At 39.4% G+C, this 20,321-nt stretch overlaps 1 protein-coding gene across 1 annotated transcript in view; it reads right to left on the bottom strand.

The window, feature by feature from the left end:
• Nucleotides 1–3,337: 3,337 nt before the first annotated feature.
• Nucleotides 3,338–20,321, bottom strand: part of Kcnn2 (potassium calcium-activated channel subfamily N member 2) — a 126,979-nt gene continuing 109,995 nt past the window's right edge. The window contains exons 6-9 of the mRNA XM_021150280.3: nucleotides 18,820–18,930; nucleotides 12,073–12,200; nucleotides 6,043–6,112; nucleotides 3,338–3,899 (exon numbers count right to left, since the gene is read on the bottom strand). Of these exons, the coding sequence (XP_021005939.1) occupies nucleotides 3,612–3,899; nucleotides 6,043–6,112; nucleotides 12,073–12,200; nucleotides 18,820–18,930 (597 nt within the window). The 3' untranslated portion in view covers nucleotides 3,338–3,611. The remainder of the gene's footprint in view (nucleotides 3,900–6,042; nucleotides 6,113–12,072; nucleotides 12,201–18,819; nucleotides 18,931–20,321) is intronic.

Genomic DNA, 20,321 nt, shown 5'->3' with positions numbered 1-20,321 from the left:
GTGGTGGCACATGCCGTTAATCCCAGCAGTTGGGAGGCAAAGGCAGGTGGATTTCTGAGTTCGAGGTCAACCTGGTCTACAGAGTGAGTTCCAGGACAGCCAGGGCTATACAGAGAAATCTGTCTCAAAAAGCCAATAAATATATATTAAATATATGGCCATCTCACCAGAAGCAATCTACAGATTCAATGCAATCCCCATCAAAATGCCAAATCCTTCATAGAGTTAGAGCAATTTCCAAATTCATTTGGACAAACAAAAACCTAGTATAGTGAAAACTGTTCTTAACAATAAAAGAACTTCTGGGGGAATCAGAAGTCCATGCTGAAAGGAGCCTGATATGGCTGTCTTTTGAGAGGCCCTGCCAAAGCCTTACTAATACAGAGATGGATGTTCGCAGCCAACCACTGAAGTGATCGTGGGGTCCCCCGTAGAGGAGTTAGAGAAAGGACTGAAGGAGTGGAAGGGGTTTTCAACTCCATAGGAAGAACAACAATATCAACCAACCAGACCCGACCCCCCCTCCCCCAACTCCCAGGGACTAAGCCATCAACAAAGGAATACTCATACATCAATGGGAATTGAGGTCCTTGGTCCTATGAAGGCTGGATAGATGCCCCAGTGTAGGGGACTAGAGGGTGGGGAGGTGAGAGTGGGTGGGTGGGTAAAGGAACACCTTCATAAAAGCAGATGGAGGGAGGATGTGGTAGGGTGTTTCCAGGAGGGAGGGAAACCGGGAAAGGGGATAATATTTGAAATGTAAATAAGAAAATATTCAATAAAAAATAATTACCAGCACTGAGAGATCAATACCAGGCTCTGTAAAACTCTATAGATATGTGTCTTATACTATCCATTCTATATATGGGTAGGAGGTTAGATCTAAATGATGAACATTTTTCGAGGGTATAGGAGGAGGCAGAGATAAATCATGAATCCTGATTAGAGTCTACTTTATCATGTCAGTCTTTTCTCAAGGCTGGACAAAGTTTAAACAAAACAACAAAAACAAGAGGGTTAATATCAACTCTAAGCAATAGCTTGTTTTTCAGTGCCCATGCACTGCTTACAAACATAATGGCTGGATCATTCCAGGTACTTTGCTGAAGAGCCTCTTGGAAAACGGCCATGAAGAAAGGAGAAAATAAGGAGAAAGGCACTGAAGGTTTCCAAGTTGAACACCACTTATGCATTTGGCTTGTCTTCACTTCCTTTTTTTTCCTAATGGCTAGCATAGACACATTGTTTGCATAAGAAAGTCGGGGAAGTTACTGAAGAGGAAAGTGCCTGCAATTTATGATGATATACATTGATTATAGAGAAAGAGGGCAGAGAGTGGCCAGCCAAAAAAGCAACAGAACTCAAAATTTTACTGAGTATTCTGAAGTGCGCACTGCAGACGTAAGACTCTCTAAGGATTCCACCATTTGAAGAGTGATTTGATAATGCCACATAAAGGGAATTTAAGAAAGCAGGACCATGGCAGGCATGTCTTTTGAGTGGATGGGTCTCTTGCCTCTTTTAAGTTGTGACTATTTTGCACTAAAAAAATAGGAAAGATATGTCTGTCAGTCTTCATATACTTTATACAAAGGGATATAAAGGTGAGATTAATTTGAAGCACAAAAGAGTACCCAGTCCCGAGAGTGATGGTGCAGAGGAAGAAAATGGACAGAACACAATGCAACCTAAATTTAAGCTCCCCTTTTCTTTTTCTCTCCACAACAAGAGAAGCAATGTATTATTTTTGCTACTCTCTTGGATTGCCAACTGATCAGCTGAGTGATAATTAAACTTAATTATGTCGAGTCTGATTTTAGTCACCACAGAGGTAGAAAACACAAGAATTAACTACATCAATTACAAGAACATACCGTCTTTTCAAAAATGTTCTCCCTTTTTTTTTGGTGTTTGTACCAAATATTTGCTATATTCTTGTATGCGATCCAAAATATACAAAAAGACAGTTTAAACGCATCTATGAATGAGAAATCTTGATGAGGTAAGATGTTGACATTTGTTTAACTCCACAGCATGTATCCATAAGCAGTGTTATCATCTCTCTTTAGAATTAAAAGACCTTCCAGGCCTTGTCTTCATCCAGCATAGATGTAAACACATAAAGAGAAAAGGACTGGTTTCAGCAACTCTGGATAGTTAGTAGATAAGCAGACTTCCTGCTGTCTCAAATACTGTACTTGCTCTTAGATGAAAGCTGATTTTTTTTTTGAAATTATAGAGATTAGAATGGGAAGGTTTTTTTTTTGATTGAACTATGCAAAGCAGATCAAATACATAACTCCAGCTTTTGTTAAAGAAGAAAATAATAATGCTTGAAACTCGCAACACCGTGAGTTTGACCACAGAGGAGATAGGGCCCACAGTTAGGAGGTGAGCATAAGAACAGACTTTTATGAAATGAATACTTTTCAGGCTCTGACCAATGTAAGCAAGTTGTTTTCAGAGTGTGTAACAGAGGCTGTGATTCGTCACAGTGTACTGGCCCTGTCACTTCATCTCAGTTCTTCCAGCAGGGTTTGGGAAACAACTCTAAGTGAGAGAATTCCATGTAGTCCCCTCAGCCCACTCTTTTAAAACTTAGTTTCTTCTTATGGTGACTTTGCACTGCACTTGCAGCCTTAACTATCCAGCTCCCATCCCCATATCAGTCTTGATATAAACATGGACCATTTGTGACATTTACCGTATGTCATTAATAGAGTCCAAGAAAGGACCATATGTTAGGAAGGGATGGGTCTTGCTCATGTATATTTATTATTCTGATAGCAATCTACATACTGATATATAGATATGTGGATAGATGTGTCTAAGGAAAATACTAAAGAGTATTGCCTGGGACTTTCATGGTAAATGAAGTAGGAAATTGGAAACCACTAGTTTAGCCCCGACATTATGCAACATGAGTTCACAGATAGTGACGTCCTTTCGTGGTTCTGTCGGGTATATTTGCCTGTAAAATAGGAATAATCATCCAAAGCCTCTCTTCCCCTTGTTTGCAAATGTCCTGATAAAACTGTCCATCTTTCCAGATCATTTGGAAGCAAAGTACACAAAAATAAACTGTCAACTGAAAACAGGGTGGGGGCAAAAGTCTTGCTATTAATATTTCAGGAAGGAAAATCCTCACAAATAAGAAGTTGGACAGTTCAGTCTTTTTCACACCAGGAGAAATTTGGGAAATCAAAGTTATCAACATGGAACAGATAACATGGTACCCTAAAACCAGTGTGAGTGGGGCAGTTATAGAGACAGAAAGAGACCAAACAAATGTGTGCAGAAATTAACTTTTTTTTTATTATATATCATATAATGTAGTAGTAAAGTTTGTTTGAAGTGCATGAATAAAAAGTTAGTGAAATTACAGGAGGAACAATCTATATAGCAATAATTGGTGCATTCCCTGTGCATCTGAAAGAAAAAAAAAGAGTTTTCACTCATATTTTGGCCTAAAACTTAGTGTTCAGGTTCCCAAGATTCTGACATCAGAACCCGGATAACGCTGATTAGAACCATAGGGGCTTTACAATAAAAGCTAAAATATTGACCATATGATGGCAAAAAGTCTTATTTTGTGGTTAACTTATTCTCTTCTAGCTACTCTCTGATGAAGTTGGTGGCGCTGTGGAGGAGGACCGCCGCCTCCTGGACGAGGACCGGGAGCGCTCAGCATTGTAGGAGACATGCTTGTCGTAGTTCTCCATCTGTGTCTCAATGAAGTCCCTTTGCTGCTGTCTGATGGTCTGGCTGATTAGCCCAGGGAGGGCGTGAATGCTACCAATCAAAGTCTCTAGTTTTGTTTCCAGGGTGACGATCCTTTTCTCAAAGTCTTCACTCCTTTCGTTTAAGTCGGAAATCATGTCATACATGATATTCTGGGTCTGGAAAGCAAGAATGAGAAGATAGAAACAGAGAAGGAAGAGGCTTAGTGACTTTTGCCTCAGAAGCGAACTGTCAACTCTTCAAGCTTCAGCACTGGCCTCTTGACAGGTGTGTCAGCTAACAGAAGAGTTTAGGTCACAAAGCAAATTCCATGTATCTACATCCCGTGTATCTACATCCCGCTTTATTCCACGTATTTTTAATGCTGAACTTTAAATGCATGATGACAGACTAGTTGTAATTTAGAAGACGGTGTAGTGAAATGACCAATGGTTTGAGGTAGATTGAGGATGGAAATGTTTCAATTTAATATTTATGTGTGTTCATGATTCTTATACAAGTTAGCATATCAAATTCATTTTTCAACATGTGACATTGCAACATGGCCAATTTTTATGGTAACAGATTTAAGGAAGGAAAAAAATAACAGTAAGATGACAGCGAGGTGTAAAAACATAACAGAAGAGTAGAGGTTAAATGTAGGATCAATGGGCTGGATCAGGTAACTTAGTAATTTAAAGCAATCAATGCACATCTTCTGCTGCCTTATGTTTCAAATATCATATCTCTTTTTGTTGACTCTAACCCAAAATTTCATAGATTAGATGTAAAATAATATGAACCCTCAATAAGTTCAATAGTGGTGGTGGATTCTAAGTTACTAGTCCAGGGCTGGGGGTGAAACTCAGTGGCTAAGCATTTGCCTAATGGGCACAGAGCACTGGGTGTGTACTCTCTGCACCATGCAAGCAAACATTTACAGGCCACCTCACTGGGATGATCTGAAGGACGCATATGCAATGCTGTCTTTGTACAGAAAACTGAAGTTATCTCTATCAGAGGCAGTCATGAGTCTGAGCCTTGGTTACAGTTCTTGAAATAGTTACTTGAGGGGATTCCAAGGCTCAGCAGCTCAGAGCAAGGGATAGAAAGGGGGGGCTGAGATGATGGGAGAGATATGCTCCACCCAGTCTACTGCCACCTTTCCCTAATTCCAGACCCCTTGGGTCTCTTGTACTTCATGTCTTTCCTGTATCTCTTCTAGCTTCACAGCTGTTTAAAGATGATAAAGGAACCTACAGAAGGAGCCATTCAGAACCCAGGCATTTTGTTTTGCTTGAACCACAGACACAGGGAGCCCTAATTTTAGCTTTACTACATTCTTGGGAAAACTGAACAATATCTGGTCATTAGAAAGATACTGAACTCTTACGGCATGCTTCCACTCATGGTCGGAGTAAAGATGGCACTACATAAACAACTCAAATATATTTTACCTTGAATATACCTTTGATGTATATGAGTAGTACTGGGGATGACAAATGTTGAATTTTCACAGACTATATACTTGAAGATTTAGCAAAACCAGAATATGATTTATTAAATATAAAACAGGGTGCATATGACTTAGTGTTGCCTCTGCCAAAGCAATTGTGCTAAAAGGCAGAACACATCCATACTTCTATTCTAGAGTCTCCTTTAGAACTAGCTGAACAGGATGTAATGTTTACACAGTTGATAAATATTCATATTTCCAGAGTGGCTGTTACTTATGGTGGAACAATAAAAAAAAAACAGATAAATCTTGTAAATGTGACAAAGAACTAGAAAACTATTAATGTACTTGTTAAAAAGAAGCATGATTGTTAAATAATGGAGAATGCTAGAAAAATGAGTGAGAGAGAGAGAGAGAGCGTGCACAGATTTTAGCTTCGAATATAATTTCTGGGATTTTAAACCATTCGATTTATATAGGTTTGGGCTTGCTTAAAAATATATAAACTAGAATAAGAATTACGAGTTCTATTTATCACAGAACCTCATTGTCATGTTCAAGATATAGTTCTGTCCTCTCGGGGAAGAGACATCATTTCATATTCTACTAAGGGATTTTATGGTATTTCCAGTGTACTCCCCTATGGAAGATTTTATCATTGGAGTTGTATAATGTACATAGGAAATGAGCATATGAACTCAGCACATATTTTAGAGAAAAAAAATGTTTCTAGGTTGGATCACCCTTTCAGGGTGGTTTGATAGATTTGTTAAGTGTGTGGCGGCTCCTTTGGAATTACTGCTCATCACTCTGCAGTGGTCAGTTTCAAAGGGTACAACCACAAGGGCTGAGCCCATCAGCGTTACCTTTGCCAGATCCACTAGGGTATTTGCTTGGTCATTCAGTTTCCTCTGTTCCATCTTCACACTTCTTAATCTAAAAGACAGAATCTGAAGTTAGAAAGGTCTCCCCACGTTTCCCTGGCTGTGTTACTGCTTTCAAAGGGCATGCACAAAATCCACAAGAGCAAGTAACTGCATGGAAAATGCCTTGACTATTTGGGGGGTAAAGTCCACACTGGTTATGTATCTGGTACAATGAGAAGCATGCTTCCCCGACACCGCAAAAAAGAAAGGAGAGCAAGAGATGAGATGTCCTCAGGACAACCATGTACCAGGTAAGTTGAATTCAGGAAGACTCATAAGGATTTAACCATATGAGAAAAAGCCAAAACATTCCTTAAAGCCCCAGTATCATGACAGATAGACATAGGAAGAAATATGCAAAGCAACTGGGATTTCGTCATGTTGAGCAATGGACACCTTCCTATGCCTACGTGACTAGATACAGGTTATTAACCCTGTTTAGTCTGAAATGAATTGGGTTAGGCATTTGAACCTGATGAGAACACAGTGATAAGTGAGATTCTTGTTAACAAAAACCACTTTTATTCAACCAGCAGCAAGATAACTCAAAACATATCATTTTCTTACCCTACTTCCTTTGGCTTTACCTTAAACTGACATTGAATTGGAACAGAGGCCAGACCGTTTCTTTGAGAGAATCTCTTTTATCTTCTATGGTAGATTTTGTTTGTTTTGTTTTGCTTTTTATGGCAACGTATCTGGTAGGTAGAATTTTTGTTTTTAAGGTTATTTTCAGTTGTTTTAATGTCATTGCATGGATTTGATGGACGGTCACAAGGCCACTCTTTTAAAAAGCCATTTTTTTTCCTAAATGAAAACCCTTACTATTCTTTCACTTATTTACTATAGTACCATAGTAAATATTTATTACATTATTGTTATAGTCAACAAATTAAGAGTTTACAAGACAAAGGTGGGTTACTGTTTCATAAGCCAGCTATCCAAAGTCTGTCTCCAAAATAATAAATCAGTAGCTTTGAGTTATTTGTGACAAAGAAGAATGAAAATCCATGCTAACCTCACTTTGGTTTTGATAATCATTCACTAAGTATGGTTTCAATGAATGAAGAAAACATTTTATACTATTTAATTTAAATAAGATATAACTACATAAGTGAAATAAAAACTCACAGGGCAAGATTTTACTGTCAGGGAAATTCTCCTAAGATGTTTATAGTACTTAGTGATTTCGTCTTGCACTTAGGACAGTCAGCAAATAGCTGAATCTACTCCACAGAGAAGATACAGCTCCTGCCAGCTCAGAGTCTAAAGGCTGACCACCTGAATATAGTCTTAAGCAATATAAATTGGTTCGGATTCATCTGTCCATTGCTGTTTGTTCATTCAAAACTTGGAACCAAGTTAACTGGCTCCATTGTATGTTATCATAGAGATAGAGTAAGTTGTAGTCTGAAAGAAATCTACAAATACATATTTAAATTCAATATATTGTTGACAGAGTTTTCACTGAGAACCAAGAAATGTTCTAACTCTTAACTTCTACCTTTTGTAAAGCAGCAAAAATCAAGCCCAAACCATCTTGACTTTCTGTGTGTCAGCAAGGAGAAGGACAGTAGGAAAGCTACAATGTCAGCTGGGGCCTCCACTCTCACTAACCCCAATTTGACTTTGTTCTTCAAGTATGGAATGGAGGGTTAGACTAGGACCATAGTTGGTGCTGGAGGTGTCATTAAGTGACATGCATTGCAAATGAGACCTTAATGCTAAGACATATGGGAAGACAGCTTTCCACAGTTTTAACTCTCAAGAATATCTGGGTTATTGCAAGAAAGAGTGTCAGGTAGGCCCTGCCCTGTCTTTAGCTCTTGACACCTGCTTAAAATGTTTTTCATAGGGGATGGGGAAGGTCTTGGCTTAAGAGATTTCTAGCCTATGGCTAGAACTCGATATCAGCTTTAAAAATGACAGTTGATGCCAATTTACTTATTGCTGTAAATGCTACCTTTTGTGATAGGGACTTACACCAAGTTTTCTTTTAAATTTTAATAATGGACAGAGTTTAGAGCTCTGGACCAGATAGCTCCAGCAATCTATGAATAAAGACTCTTGTGCTTTGTAAAACAGGAGGAGGTAGAAAGTGGTGGTTGGTTAGGTAAATGTGAGAACTGTTTCAAACGTAGTGGAGCCCAGTGTCCTTCCTTCTGGATTTCCAAGCTACATCTGACAGTAGAATTTTGCCCGTGGTATTTATTACTAATCTAGACAGCTGACATAGTAACCCTGATTGGAACTCCATTAGCTTTTGGGACTTGTCTTGTGGTTGCCTATCACGGGCCTGCCTTCCTAGACTCTCTAGATAGAGGAGGGCAGACAGAGACCCTGCTCAAGCTGCAGCTGCCAGAATAAAAGGTAACATGCACATGTATAGTACACTTTTTTTTTCCACAAAAAGATTAAGAAACAGATGTTGATTTCTTCCTTGTGAACTTCACTTATCACAGGAAAAGATCATGATTTTGGATCACATTTCCATAGCAGCAATCAGACTACCAAAATTCACAAATAAAGGAATCTGCTGGGTGCATGCAGCCAGTAGAGAATTCTGCAAATGTTGAAAGGAACAGCTCACACAACTTACTTCCGAGCTCTATTTTCATTTTGTTGAAATAAAAAGACAAAACAAAAGAAAAGAAACTGTGAAGTATTCCGGAACACAAGATAACATAAGGCGGTGTTCAGTTGTGCACTGGGGGCTCGATTCGTCAGCTGGAAGACCCTGCGGGATCTTGATATTGATTGGCACTAGACAATTCATCACCATCCTTTGTTGCCACTACACTCTGCCTACCTGAAAGCACTTGGCTTCCTCTTAAACCAGAGTTCAGAAGGAAGAACGTGCATAAAGTCATGTTGGCCTCTTCACACTTGGTGTTCAAGGGAATAATAGGAAATAAAGGCTTAGAGTGATAGGGATAATGACTCCTTGGAAGGGGGAGCAAGTCTTTTCTATATCGGGGCTATTCAGAATCCCCTCTAATATAAATTATGCACATTAGCTTTTTGGCTCTAGACAAATTCATGTTGATTGATGGATCCATGGTTGAGACAGAAGAATGAAAGAGTTAAAGCTGCTATCAGAAAAAGGGTTGAGAGTTAGAGAGAGAACATTTCATGGCATCGAGTGATGATTCAAAAAGACAAACACATTACCGAAAAGAGGGCACTGGCCTAGAGAGTTTAGCATCATCAGAGGCTAGAGAGGTCACTTGTTGGGAAAGTGGCCATAAAATATGGAAAAGAGAAAGAGTTGAGCTAGAGATGGCTGGCTGAAGAGGAGAGAGCAGCGAAAGTTGCTCCCAGGGAGAAGTGGAGAGGAACAAAAGCCAGACAAGCTCTAGCAAATGGACTAGTTTTTGTTCAGCTAGGAAGTCCTGCTTCAGGCAGTGCTTGGCAGATGATGCTAAGATACTCCTGAATCAAAACAGTGGGCAGGGAAGGCCTGGCCCTGAGGAATCGAGCCCTGTGTGCTGTCTTTCAAAATGTTACTCTACATCTTCCAAAATGAAGTTAACATGACAAGTGATTGCGTACCATTAGAATCCTGTAGCCCAGCCCAGCCCTCCTAAATGAACTTACCCTGCTGTAATTGTTCATAAGCCTCAAGTATCCCCCCACAGCAAAGGAAACCGAGTAATGCCCAAACTCTTATAAAACATTTCTGAATGTAATTGGATTGCATCAAATTCATCTGCTTTGGATGTCCACATTGCATATTTTTAAAAGGCAAGAAAAGGATGAGAATGGGAAATGTCTGATGGAAGCGGAAGAGTAACAAGGGGTGGCTCTGTCACACTGTCCAGAGCAGCCAGCTGAAGAACTCATAGAAGCACCTCCCACGGGCCCCACTCATCAGGCTAACATGTCCCATCAGGCAGATTTGCCACTTGTTTTGGGACATTTCATGAAAGCATCTTGCTTCTAGAAAGATTGTTTTCATACTATTTTGTTGAAAAAAAGAAACCTATTGCAAAGTTAAAAGATTTTGCAGTGAGTAAATACCCACACAGTATCCCATACTAGTGTGGATGTATTTATATAACTTGAAGCACATGGCCAAATAAATTAAATAGCCACCACATCCACATGGTTCCAGGACTGCATTACTAACTTCGTTGGCACATGCTTTGGAGTTTTTCATTGGAAAATTAATCAAAAAGGCAAATCAAATGTAGCTGTGCTTTAGGTATTTTCACCGACAGGCACACAAAATCCTGGAGCAAAGAAGAAGCATGGTTAGGACACATGGACATACTTACTCTTCCTCCATCTTCAGCCCTTTATCTTTGGATGCATGTATCTTCTCATACCCAGAAAGGGAAGTTGTCTATCATACTCAAACAACATAGACTACCATGATTTGCTGCGCCTGCTTTAGTAATATTGGCTTAGTGTGTTGAAGGGCTTTTGAGAGCACACTTTCTTTCCAATTGAGTCCTTGGGGAAAGTGGCTATGTAGCTGGGCCTTGGAAACACAGAGGAAGAATATGAGTCTCTCTTGGGGCCTCTCTCTTGTACAGGGAATGAAAGAAAGTACAACCGTCTGGCTGGAGCTCCTGTGTTGGCCCTGGGTCAAGGAAGCAACTGAGCTCCAAGGAGCAAGCTCCTGCTTTGTGAGCCAGCTCTAATATAATTCCCCTCTCTATATTTTCCATTGACTTTACAAAGAATAATTTTAAAATTCTAGTCTTGTCCTTTCCTTACAAAGCGGGGAGAAAAACAGTTATGTGCCTAATGATGTCACAGAGTTAGAGACATACCATTCCCTTCTTAGCAGAATGCATTGGTGGCAATAGGAAAGCACAAGTGAGTGGCTGCAAGCAGTGATGATAAGTTAGTCTACCATCTGTGCAAGGCCTCCTCTATTTTAATCCTGGGATTTCTTGGGTTTTATTTTGACTAATGGGGGTTTGGATTCCCACAGAAGTATGCATATGAACACCACTATAGGCATACTATAAACATACCAGGGTACCTTAATATCCTAATTAATCAGGTCAGAGGCTGGGCCACTGAAAGGTTAGAAGATGTACTCCTCCCAGAAGGTTAGCAGTTTCATGTTGCCTATGAATTAACTAAATGTGAAAAAAAAAAAAAAAACCCTAGACTCCCAGCTTTCCTGTGTTGTACTGGCTGTGCAGGAGAAGGCTTATCTCGAGGCCCAGGCAAAGCTCTAATATTTACCCACCTTCCCATCATTACCCTGGTATGTTTTACAAGGAAAGCCACTTGTCTGAGCCACAATTGTGGCCATGGAGAAAGGGCCTTAAAAGCAAGTCTGTCTGGTGTCACAGTCGGTACCCACATGAGTAACACTTACAGTGCAGATGATGTCAGCCTGGAGAGAAAGGTCTGTTTCCCAGAAATCATTGAGTCTTATGAGGTACATACTGTTATCTTAAAAGACTCTAGTCATTACTTAACAAAGACATGCATGAAAGTAACTTAATAATGGAATACTGAACAATACCAACTTAGCTTTATAGTGAATATACAATATGTAGATTACCCCAACCTCCTAACTAAGAAGCCATTGAATATTACAGAATTATGACAACTCAATATACTATGCCCTATAAAGATGTTTGGTGGCATGCAAAAATCCAGATGGATGATATGATATCATTTCCCCCACAAGATTAGTCAGTGGAGACAAGCTGAACATTACAGGGCAAATTATATAAAGAAATACACTAATTAAATATAATTATAACAGAAATTATGGCCTTCAAATAGAAAGATATTTTGATTAACACAGACGATTTTTAGTCATAAAAGGAAATAAACTTTTGTCAGGAGTCCAGTATTAGATTCTCAGATATTTCCTGGAAGCAAATATAACAATGTCTTTTTCCCTTTCCTTCCACAAAGGAAGGACCGACCGGTAAGCACAAGACTCAGAAGTCAAGACTAAGGAGCAAGAACAAGATGGAAAGGAAAGCAGGTACTTACTGATGAATAGCTTGCAAGAATTTCCGTTGATGCTTTCTGACTTTTGCGTGGTCGATCTTTTTCACTAGCTTTGTGTTTTTGTAGATTAACCACGTTTCCCTGAGTACATTGGCGGCTGCGTTTTTCACCTGTTTAGAAAAACACGAGAAAGGCAGTTGCTGCATCCTACAGCAGGCTCCAGGTACTTGTTGGAGGCTGTATTTTCATCCTGAGAATCTCAGTGAACTGCAGCTTTGGAAACTGGTACTCAAAAAACTATTTCCCCACCCCTGGTTTAGCTGCCTTCATACAAGGATTTTATGTCTATCAGGAGCATTTGAGTGAAATATTAGGGAGCTATTACTGATCTCTTTCTGTGCTATACTCTACCTGACCGAACGAGAAACTACTTTTTATTCAACCCCTTGTAGAAAGACAACTCCTCGATGCTCATTCTTCCCCTTTATACCGCAACGCTTCTCCGTTGTGTCTGTCTTCCCAGAGAAGGGCAAAATGCCCATTGCCAAGGTTAAGCTTGTCTTTTGCAAACTCATTCGGTCTGTCTGGCCTGCGCAGCAGCACAAGCCAAGGCATGGGTCCATGGCTGAATATGGGAGTTCACCCTGTGTACGGTAGCTCCCAGAGAAGCAGTGGTTCATTTGCTCGCTAGCGCACGTTGGCTTATAGGGATGGCATCATGATTTCATGAGAAAATTAAATACATTTCATTTCAGACAGGTGAAGAGGTACAGTAAGCCGCACCTCATGAAGGCTGGGCATCTTCTTATCTAATCTCTTGCTCTCTTGATTAAAGTCTCTAAAGTCCCTATCTTGGCAAGGTAGAGCTCCTTTGCCTGCATCCATCACTGGACCTGGAACAGTAGAGCTTTTCCAGCTATTTGGCTAGTTACTTATCCTAAGATGTTTTCCCATTTTCATGTCCTTGAGTGAAGAAAGCTCAAGGTTGGTAGGGAGAGCAGTGATGGAGGCCAACTCATGAGAGGCAGTGCTGGAGGGAAGGGTAGCCTTCGGGCTAAGACTGAGCAATGAGTCTTGAGTCCTTGAGTGGATAATAGCCAAGCCAGCTCCAATGCCTGGTGAGCTTGTTGGAAATGACTTTTCTCCAACATGAGAGTGTTAGAGCTGGCAATTACTAATGCCCTATTATTCCTTATGTTTACAATAACAACCTGTCATAGAATTGCACTATAACTATGGAGGTACATTTTCAACTATAGCTTTCTACTTTTGCAAAGAAATGCCACATTTCAGGATTAATGCTATGAAGCCCCTTTTCCTTGAGTGAAATTGTATTGCCCAAATCCATTTTAAGAAAATGACTGGTTTCTTCCAGAAAGTGTGCACTTCCTCTGAAGAGCTATCACACTTACATAGGATAGTTCCTCAAACTAATAGGAAAACAGCAGGAAGAGATGCAGAATATGGCAGTGAGTCAAAGTAGCAGCCTCCCCTACCTCTCTCCAGGGAAGTTAAGACTAGAAAGAAGCCAAAGCTTGGATCTTTTCAAAGGTAAAGAAATTGGTGCCATCTGAGAGGTAGAGATTTGAGCAAGAGACTGGCCAGCAGTGCCCTCTGGGCAAGGTTCCTATGAGACTTGAAGCTCACAACTCAATGGTTGTGGAAACATGGACAATTGATGAACAGCTCTTGTCAATGTCCTCTCTGGATTTACCTGCACAAGTGACAGTAGAGGGGCTGATGTCCAGACTGGGTATAAAGGTTTAATGCTGGGCCATGACCCCGGCATTAAACATAGCAACTGATTTTGTGCAGATTCCCGTCTACAAAGAGAAAACTCCGAATTACTTTAAAATTCCACAAACTTTTGAAAAGGGTGGCTTCCTGTTTCTTGGATGCATTTTAAATGATTGTTTCCTGTTGAGATGGTAAGGGAGCGGGGAATCTCAATTCAGGGTAGAGTGGGTGGGTGATGCCCTGAAAGCCTTATGCTCAGGATCTGTGTTCCCTAAGCAGTCGTCGTAGCTGACTGGCTTAAGTGAAATGAAACCCAGGCACTTCCTTTAAAAATACTTGAAGCATGTGAATTGATTTTAAAACACATTCTCCTATTCCCGAATGAAGTTTTAAAACTCATTACTGCTTTAACTGTTACTTCGTAACGTAAAAGCTACAAAAAAATATGTGCCAGAATTACACAACAAAACCAAAACCCAAATTCTATCTGTAACTGAGATTTTTCCACCATGGGTCTTTTTGTCCTTGTTAGGGCTGACAGAAATGGGTCAATGGGCAGATGAGTTTGAAAGCACCTGGGAGAACTGGACAAAATTGATGCTCACATTTCCAAGGACCCAGGGCCCAGCAAGTGTCCATAGTCCATGTCACACCAAGTGTCCCTATCATCTAGGTAAGCAGGAAGCTGACTTGGAGGGACCTCTTGCCCAGGGAAGATATGGGCTATACCGTCTAGTTATGTAGACTTTGGTCCCCTGCCCTCCTCCCTGAGTTTTTATAAAGCCTCAAAGCACACGTCAAAGGTTATGTCACTGATCACTGCCCCTTTCTAGTTTGTTACTGGTGTTCCATGTGTCTGTGGTATTGTGGGTGTCATTGGATACATAAGTTATATATCAACATTATTACAACACCCCAAAGGGTCCTTGTCATTAAAACAAGTACTGAGATCTAGGAAACAACTCTAACCTGTAAGTAAGTGATTCAGCTATCGCACAGGACATCTTCCAGCTGTGGGGAATGATATCGCACAGGATATCTTCCAGCTGTGGGGAATGATAGCCTGTGCTGACAGCTATGAAGGATTCACAACTACATGTAAAAGTTACAATGTAGGGGATGGGTTTTACCAAGTGCTGTTTCCCAAGAGGAAATCCTGCAGTTCTAGAGCCAATTAGGAGGTCTGGGGACATAGTTTGGATTGATGTCTGTTTGCTTAGAATATAGCAGGCTTTATGTTAGATTCCCCAGGATCGAAAAAGTGGAAAATAGCAAATTAAGGAGAGTGAGGAGAAAGACCACGAGGAGGACTGTTTCTTCCTCATTGACTACCCTATACCTCATCCCAACACATGCTGAACTAAAGGAAAATAGAAACGTTTTCTCTATCTTCCTAATGTCCATGTTGACTTGAAATTCTTCATTGGAAGAAAATCTGAAAGGCATGCTAATAAACAGGTAATTGATATGCACAAACAAAAGCCATAGGAAAAATGGAGGCAGTGGTAATAAGAACTGGCCAGATACTTTCATATGATCCCTCAACATGTAAAGGCTACCGTCTATTACATTTCTGCTTCACAGATAATTAAAAAATAAACTATAAACAATAAGATAAGATGTTAAATGTGGCACTGCCTCAGATTTTCTGAAGTACTGGGCATGAAAAACAGCTTATGACAGTGCTTTGAGAATCAGTAAAACACTTAGAGATGATGAATTGTCAAATGAAACTTTGTATAAGCCTATATGATATAAGGAAGCTTTTTAAATATTAGTCATTCATAACAATCTGTCATTACTTATATTTTTCCTTGATTTTTAAACAACCTTGCATGTAAATTTTCCATTTTGGTTTCATTTTTCTTCTCTCCTTGGAGGCTTTTGTATGTATGTAAGCTCATGGGACTGTGGAAGACACATGTCAACCTTAGGTGTCTTCTGCAATCCCTTATCCATCTTGTGTTTTGATGGGTCTCTCACTGAACCTGGACCTTGTTAATATGGCTAGACTGGGGTGATGAACCTGCAAGCTCTGCCTCTGCTTCCTCAGCTCTGGAATTACAGTGCACAGTGCATGCCCAGAGTTTTGCAAAGGTCTTGGTGAATCAAACCCAGGTCTTCAAGCTTTCAGGCACTCAGACAAAACTGGCCTTTTATTTTGTCACAGGGGATCATAACCCAGGTCTTCACAGCAAAAGTTCTTAGCCATTGAGCCATCAACCAGTCTCTGCTCCTATCTTTCTAAGCTAGGCAACACCTTTAATCTGGTACATGCACCTCTAGTCTAAGTTTTAATTCTAAAGGGTCATATAAATTTTCAGAGAATTAACTCTCTCAATACTGGTATACACTGAATAGTGTGTTTTCTTTGGCTAATGCTATCATACAGAGCAATGACTTTTGTATAAAATCATTCCCCTGAAAATTTGTACATGGTGAATAATTTTCTAACACTACTATTTGCCTCTATTAGACACATACTGGAAAGCTTGAAAATCTGCATATATTCTTGGGTTAATAGTCTTTCAATACTCAAATTGCTTTTTCTTTAGCATCATCTTCAGATTTCAGAATATTTATGACCTGATCCTCTGCTAACTATTGTGGTAAAAGTTCTCTTCTATGGAGTGTGTGAGAAACACTTGTATTTCAACAATATGTAGTGCCCTTGAGTTTGTATTTTTTAGTCTCTCATCATATATATATATATATATATATATATATATATATATATATAATGTATGTATATATATAATATAAAAGGATATATACATATATATCCTTACTTTTAGTTTTTTTTTCAGAAATCATTGAAGGTTTTGAAATTATTACTTAAAAAGTTAAAATTTTATATGGATTCCACTTAGAAATTCCATAAACAACCAACTGAAGCATGTTCCAAGTAAATTACAGTCATTAAGTTGATGACCTTGCATAAAATCTTGAGAGGATGAATATTAGAGGGCTATGTTCACATACTGTGCCAAGTACCAGAATGACATGCATATCATAAACTATAAATTTATGTTTCATTCTACCACCATTTTAACATGTATAATTTTACCTACTGCCATCCTGCCTATGAGAATTTAATTGGTCAGAAAGCTGGTTTGCTTAGAGACTCACAAAAGGATTGCAAAGTAGTTCCACTCAAAAGTACTAGTAAGATTAACATTATTAAAGCCAATGGGTATCTTGTTGAATGTAAGTTTTGAAATTTGAACAGCCTTTTAGTACAGAATTACCTGGCAAGCCCTGTGACTTCTGCTGCAACATCACCCCTCTTGTAGTGCTGATTTAATTACTGAGAAATGTCTAATACTTATGGTAAAATAGCATGGGTTATAAAAGACTTTCTAGAAATTCTCCTTTGATAGAATAATGCTTATGACTCTTGACACCAGCTCTGTCAAAAGAGAACCTTATTGGCCAACCCTATCGATGGGATACATAGAGCATTCAATGATCCCTGGATTGCATATGTACTAACAACGATACACAGAGATCACTTCTAGATCTCTGAAAAGAAATTTAATCCCAGGCTCCCCTCTAGCCCTTCATGTCTCTCTTGCTCCTGAGTTTTGAGGAGGAAAATAGGAGTTGAACAAACTAGGAGGAACCTGGAGAGAAATGAGGGGAAGAGAGATGGGGAATGCAAGCCTTGCAAACTGAGTTTCAACTCAGTAGCCTAAATAAAGTTGAAAGAAGAGGACTCCACAATGTTGTTCTCTGACCTCCACATACATACCTTATCCCAAGTAGTGTCCTTCCTAATAATGCATAAAAATTGTAATCAAAAAGGTATTTGGAAGTGGTAAAATCATGCTAAAAATAACGTGCAGTTGGGTAGGGGTGGGGGTGGGTCCTCTCCTAGACTCTTGAAATACTGTTAGCAGTAGGCACCGAAGTATTGAGTAAGACTTCTGAAACTCGTGTTCCCTTTTCATAAATAAATTAATCTGTGTAAATCTGAATTTGCAATAAAATAACTTCTGTATTGGAAATACTTTTCAAGGTTGCCTCATATTTGTGTTTGGAAACAGGGTCCTACTATGCTAGCCCTAGCTGATCTTCTTTTCTCTTTGGGACAATATGGGACTGCAAGCATGCTTAGCTAAAAAGACTTTTTTTTTTTTTTTTTGTACTTAGCAGGAAACTACTGAATGTTGGAACTTTATCTGAAGATTCTGTTGATTCTTTTGTGGGTAGAGTTACCAAATGACAATGCATTTAATTATCTCAATGATAGAATTCTACTTTGAGAAGCGGGGCCTGCTATGAGCTGTTACAAGATAATTTTGACTTTAGTATTTTGATGTCTCAAGTGACTTCCCCCAAAGCTAAAGGAATAGTCTAATACAAGTATTTTCCTTCTTTCCTGCTTGATGTCGTGACTTCGAGGAGGCCGTCTAAGCTTTGTGTGTCATGGTCTCCAAACTGTATGGCACAGCCCTAACAAGGCTTCCTTCATAATCTTCCTGAGGGTGAAGCAAGTTCACACATAGGCGATGCCAGAATGTAGCCAAGGTGTGGATTTATGGTGTTGCTTACTTCTAATAATTGGAGGGTGATCTTCCATCTGGATGCTGTGGCATTTTGGATATATCTCTGAAGAGCTTTAAGTCATAGAAAGGAGATTTTAATGCTTCTACTACCTGTGTTTAGAACACAGGCATGCTCATAAAAAAGCTCAGCACAAATTCTTTGACTCACTTTACCATAAAATTCCTATTTTCAACCGATAGTGTGTTTTTTTCTACCCAACCTAATATTGATTACTGTGCTGCAATGTTGAGTATACCTATTATCTTGATTTATGAGATCTACTTTTATATAAATACCAAGGTTATACAATTATCCCTAACTGACCTGACGTTAGGTTGTCCAGTTGCAAAACTTGAGAAATGGAGCCAATTCCAAGAACGTCTCTGTCCTCAACCTGTGGCATCTCTGCTTTAGATATCTTTAGTGAAAACCCATATTTCTCAATGTGGGAATATCACAGTGTACAGTGACATCATCTTGAAAGATGTGAGGGGGTCTACTTACTCTTTTGGTCAGCTGAGTATCCATCATGAAATTGTGCACATGCTTTTCTGCTTTGGTAAGTTCTAGCTTTCTTGCCACTACGGCTACCACCAGGGCTGTGCAACCTGCACCCTAAAAGCAAAGAAAGAGGAATTAATTAATATTTTTGATCCCAACCACCTTAGAGGTTGTTTTGTATCAAACATTAATTTTCTCAAGCAAAACATAAATGATAGTTTTCAGTGTCTTCCATAAGTATGACAGAAAAATATATAGTTAACGATTGCAAGCAATGTTCCTTTAAGGTATAAAATCCCAGTTTACCTATTTTTAAAACTAAAGCATAATAATGAATAAAACAAGATTTCACCACAAGGAATAAATAGCTGAAAACTAACTTCCTGAATTTTCAGACATAAATTTTCTTTAAAAACAGGAAATCTGTTATACACCTATAATTATATAAGCATATTAAACAAATTAACATAAGTACATGGACTAGAAATGAAGATTTAAAAAAAACCTAGCATTTCAAAATCTTCTCTTGGGATGAGACCAGCAGGCTTTCAGGCAAGTGGGTAGATATACAACAGGAAGGAGAACACTAGACTGTGCATGTATGCAGGCTGTGGCTTGAGAGTGACAAGGTCTTGGAAGAACGTAGTGATTCCTGCACACAAGAAAGCATGGTGTACACAAAGCCAGGAGATGCCTTCATTTGGAGAAGCAATCATGTTGCCTTTCAAAGTATAGTCCATTTAGCTTATCTCAGACAAAGGAGTTCGGGAGACACTATGTGGTACCCCAAGGGCTTTATGCCTCTCTTTCTATGACTAAGGTTCACTCAACCTGAATTGTAAATAGTGGAGGTGCCCTCTTTGTGGAAACAGATCAGGGACCACATGCAATGTCACATGCCACAGCCACTTCACTGGCCTGAGGCACAGCAAACCAATTGGTCGGGAAGGTGTCATGGCAGTGGGTATGAAGGAAGGCCATAAATCCTGACAGAATCTTAGTCTTACGAGGCAACAGAGCAATAAAGTGGCTAATCTAATCTCAGTGGACAAGCAACAGAGGAGAAAAGGGATGAGCACATTAAGGCATCCATGTAGGAGTTGCATACACAGAAGGCTGATATATAATACTGGGGAATCTTTCCATTCATTTGAATCTCAACTTGTTTCTAGTGTCATTCTTTTGATCACCAAAAGGAAGAGTGCACCTTGTTACCTGGTGGAATTTTGAAAGTTGATTCAGCAAGGTGAAATCAACTTTCAAAATTCCACCAGGTAATATGCTTTTCCTGATTATCAACAGGTCTTAAAAAAAAAAAAAAAGCTCAAATTAAAATGTCCAGTTGGTGTCTTCAAAGTGTACTGATCATCATTTTAAGTAAATAATACTGAGGAATAGTGGTTATGTGACATATTGCCCTCCTATCTGTCTCCTACATTGCCCACTCTTGAAAGGCATTGATCTAATGAACACACACACACACACATACACACACACACACACAC

This window comes from Mus caroli, unplaced genomic scaffold (assembly GCF_978045245.1).
Source record: "Mus caroli unplaced genomic scaffold, Mus_caroli_1 scaffold_19, whole genome shotgun sequence".
Lineage (NCBI taxonomy): Eukaryota > Metazoa > Chordata > Mammalia > Rodentia > Muridae > Mus > Mus caroli.
Note: the sequence above shows the minus strand (reverse complement) of the source record. Positions and strands in the feature narration are given on the sequence as shown.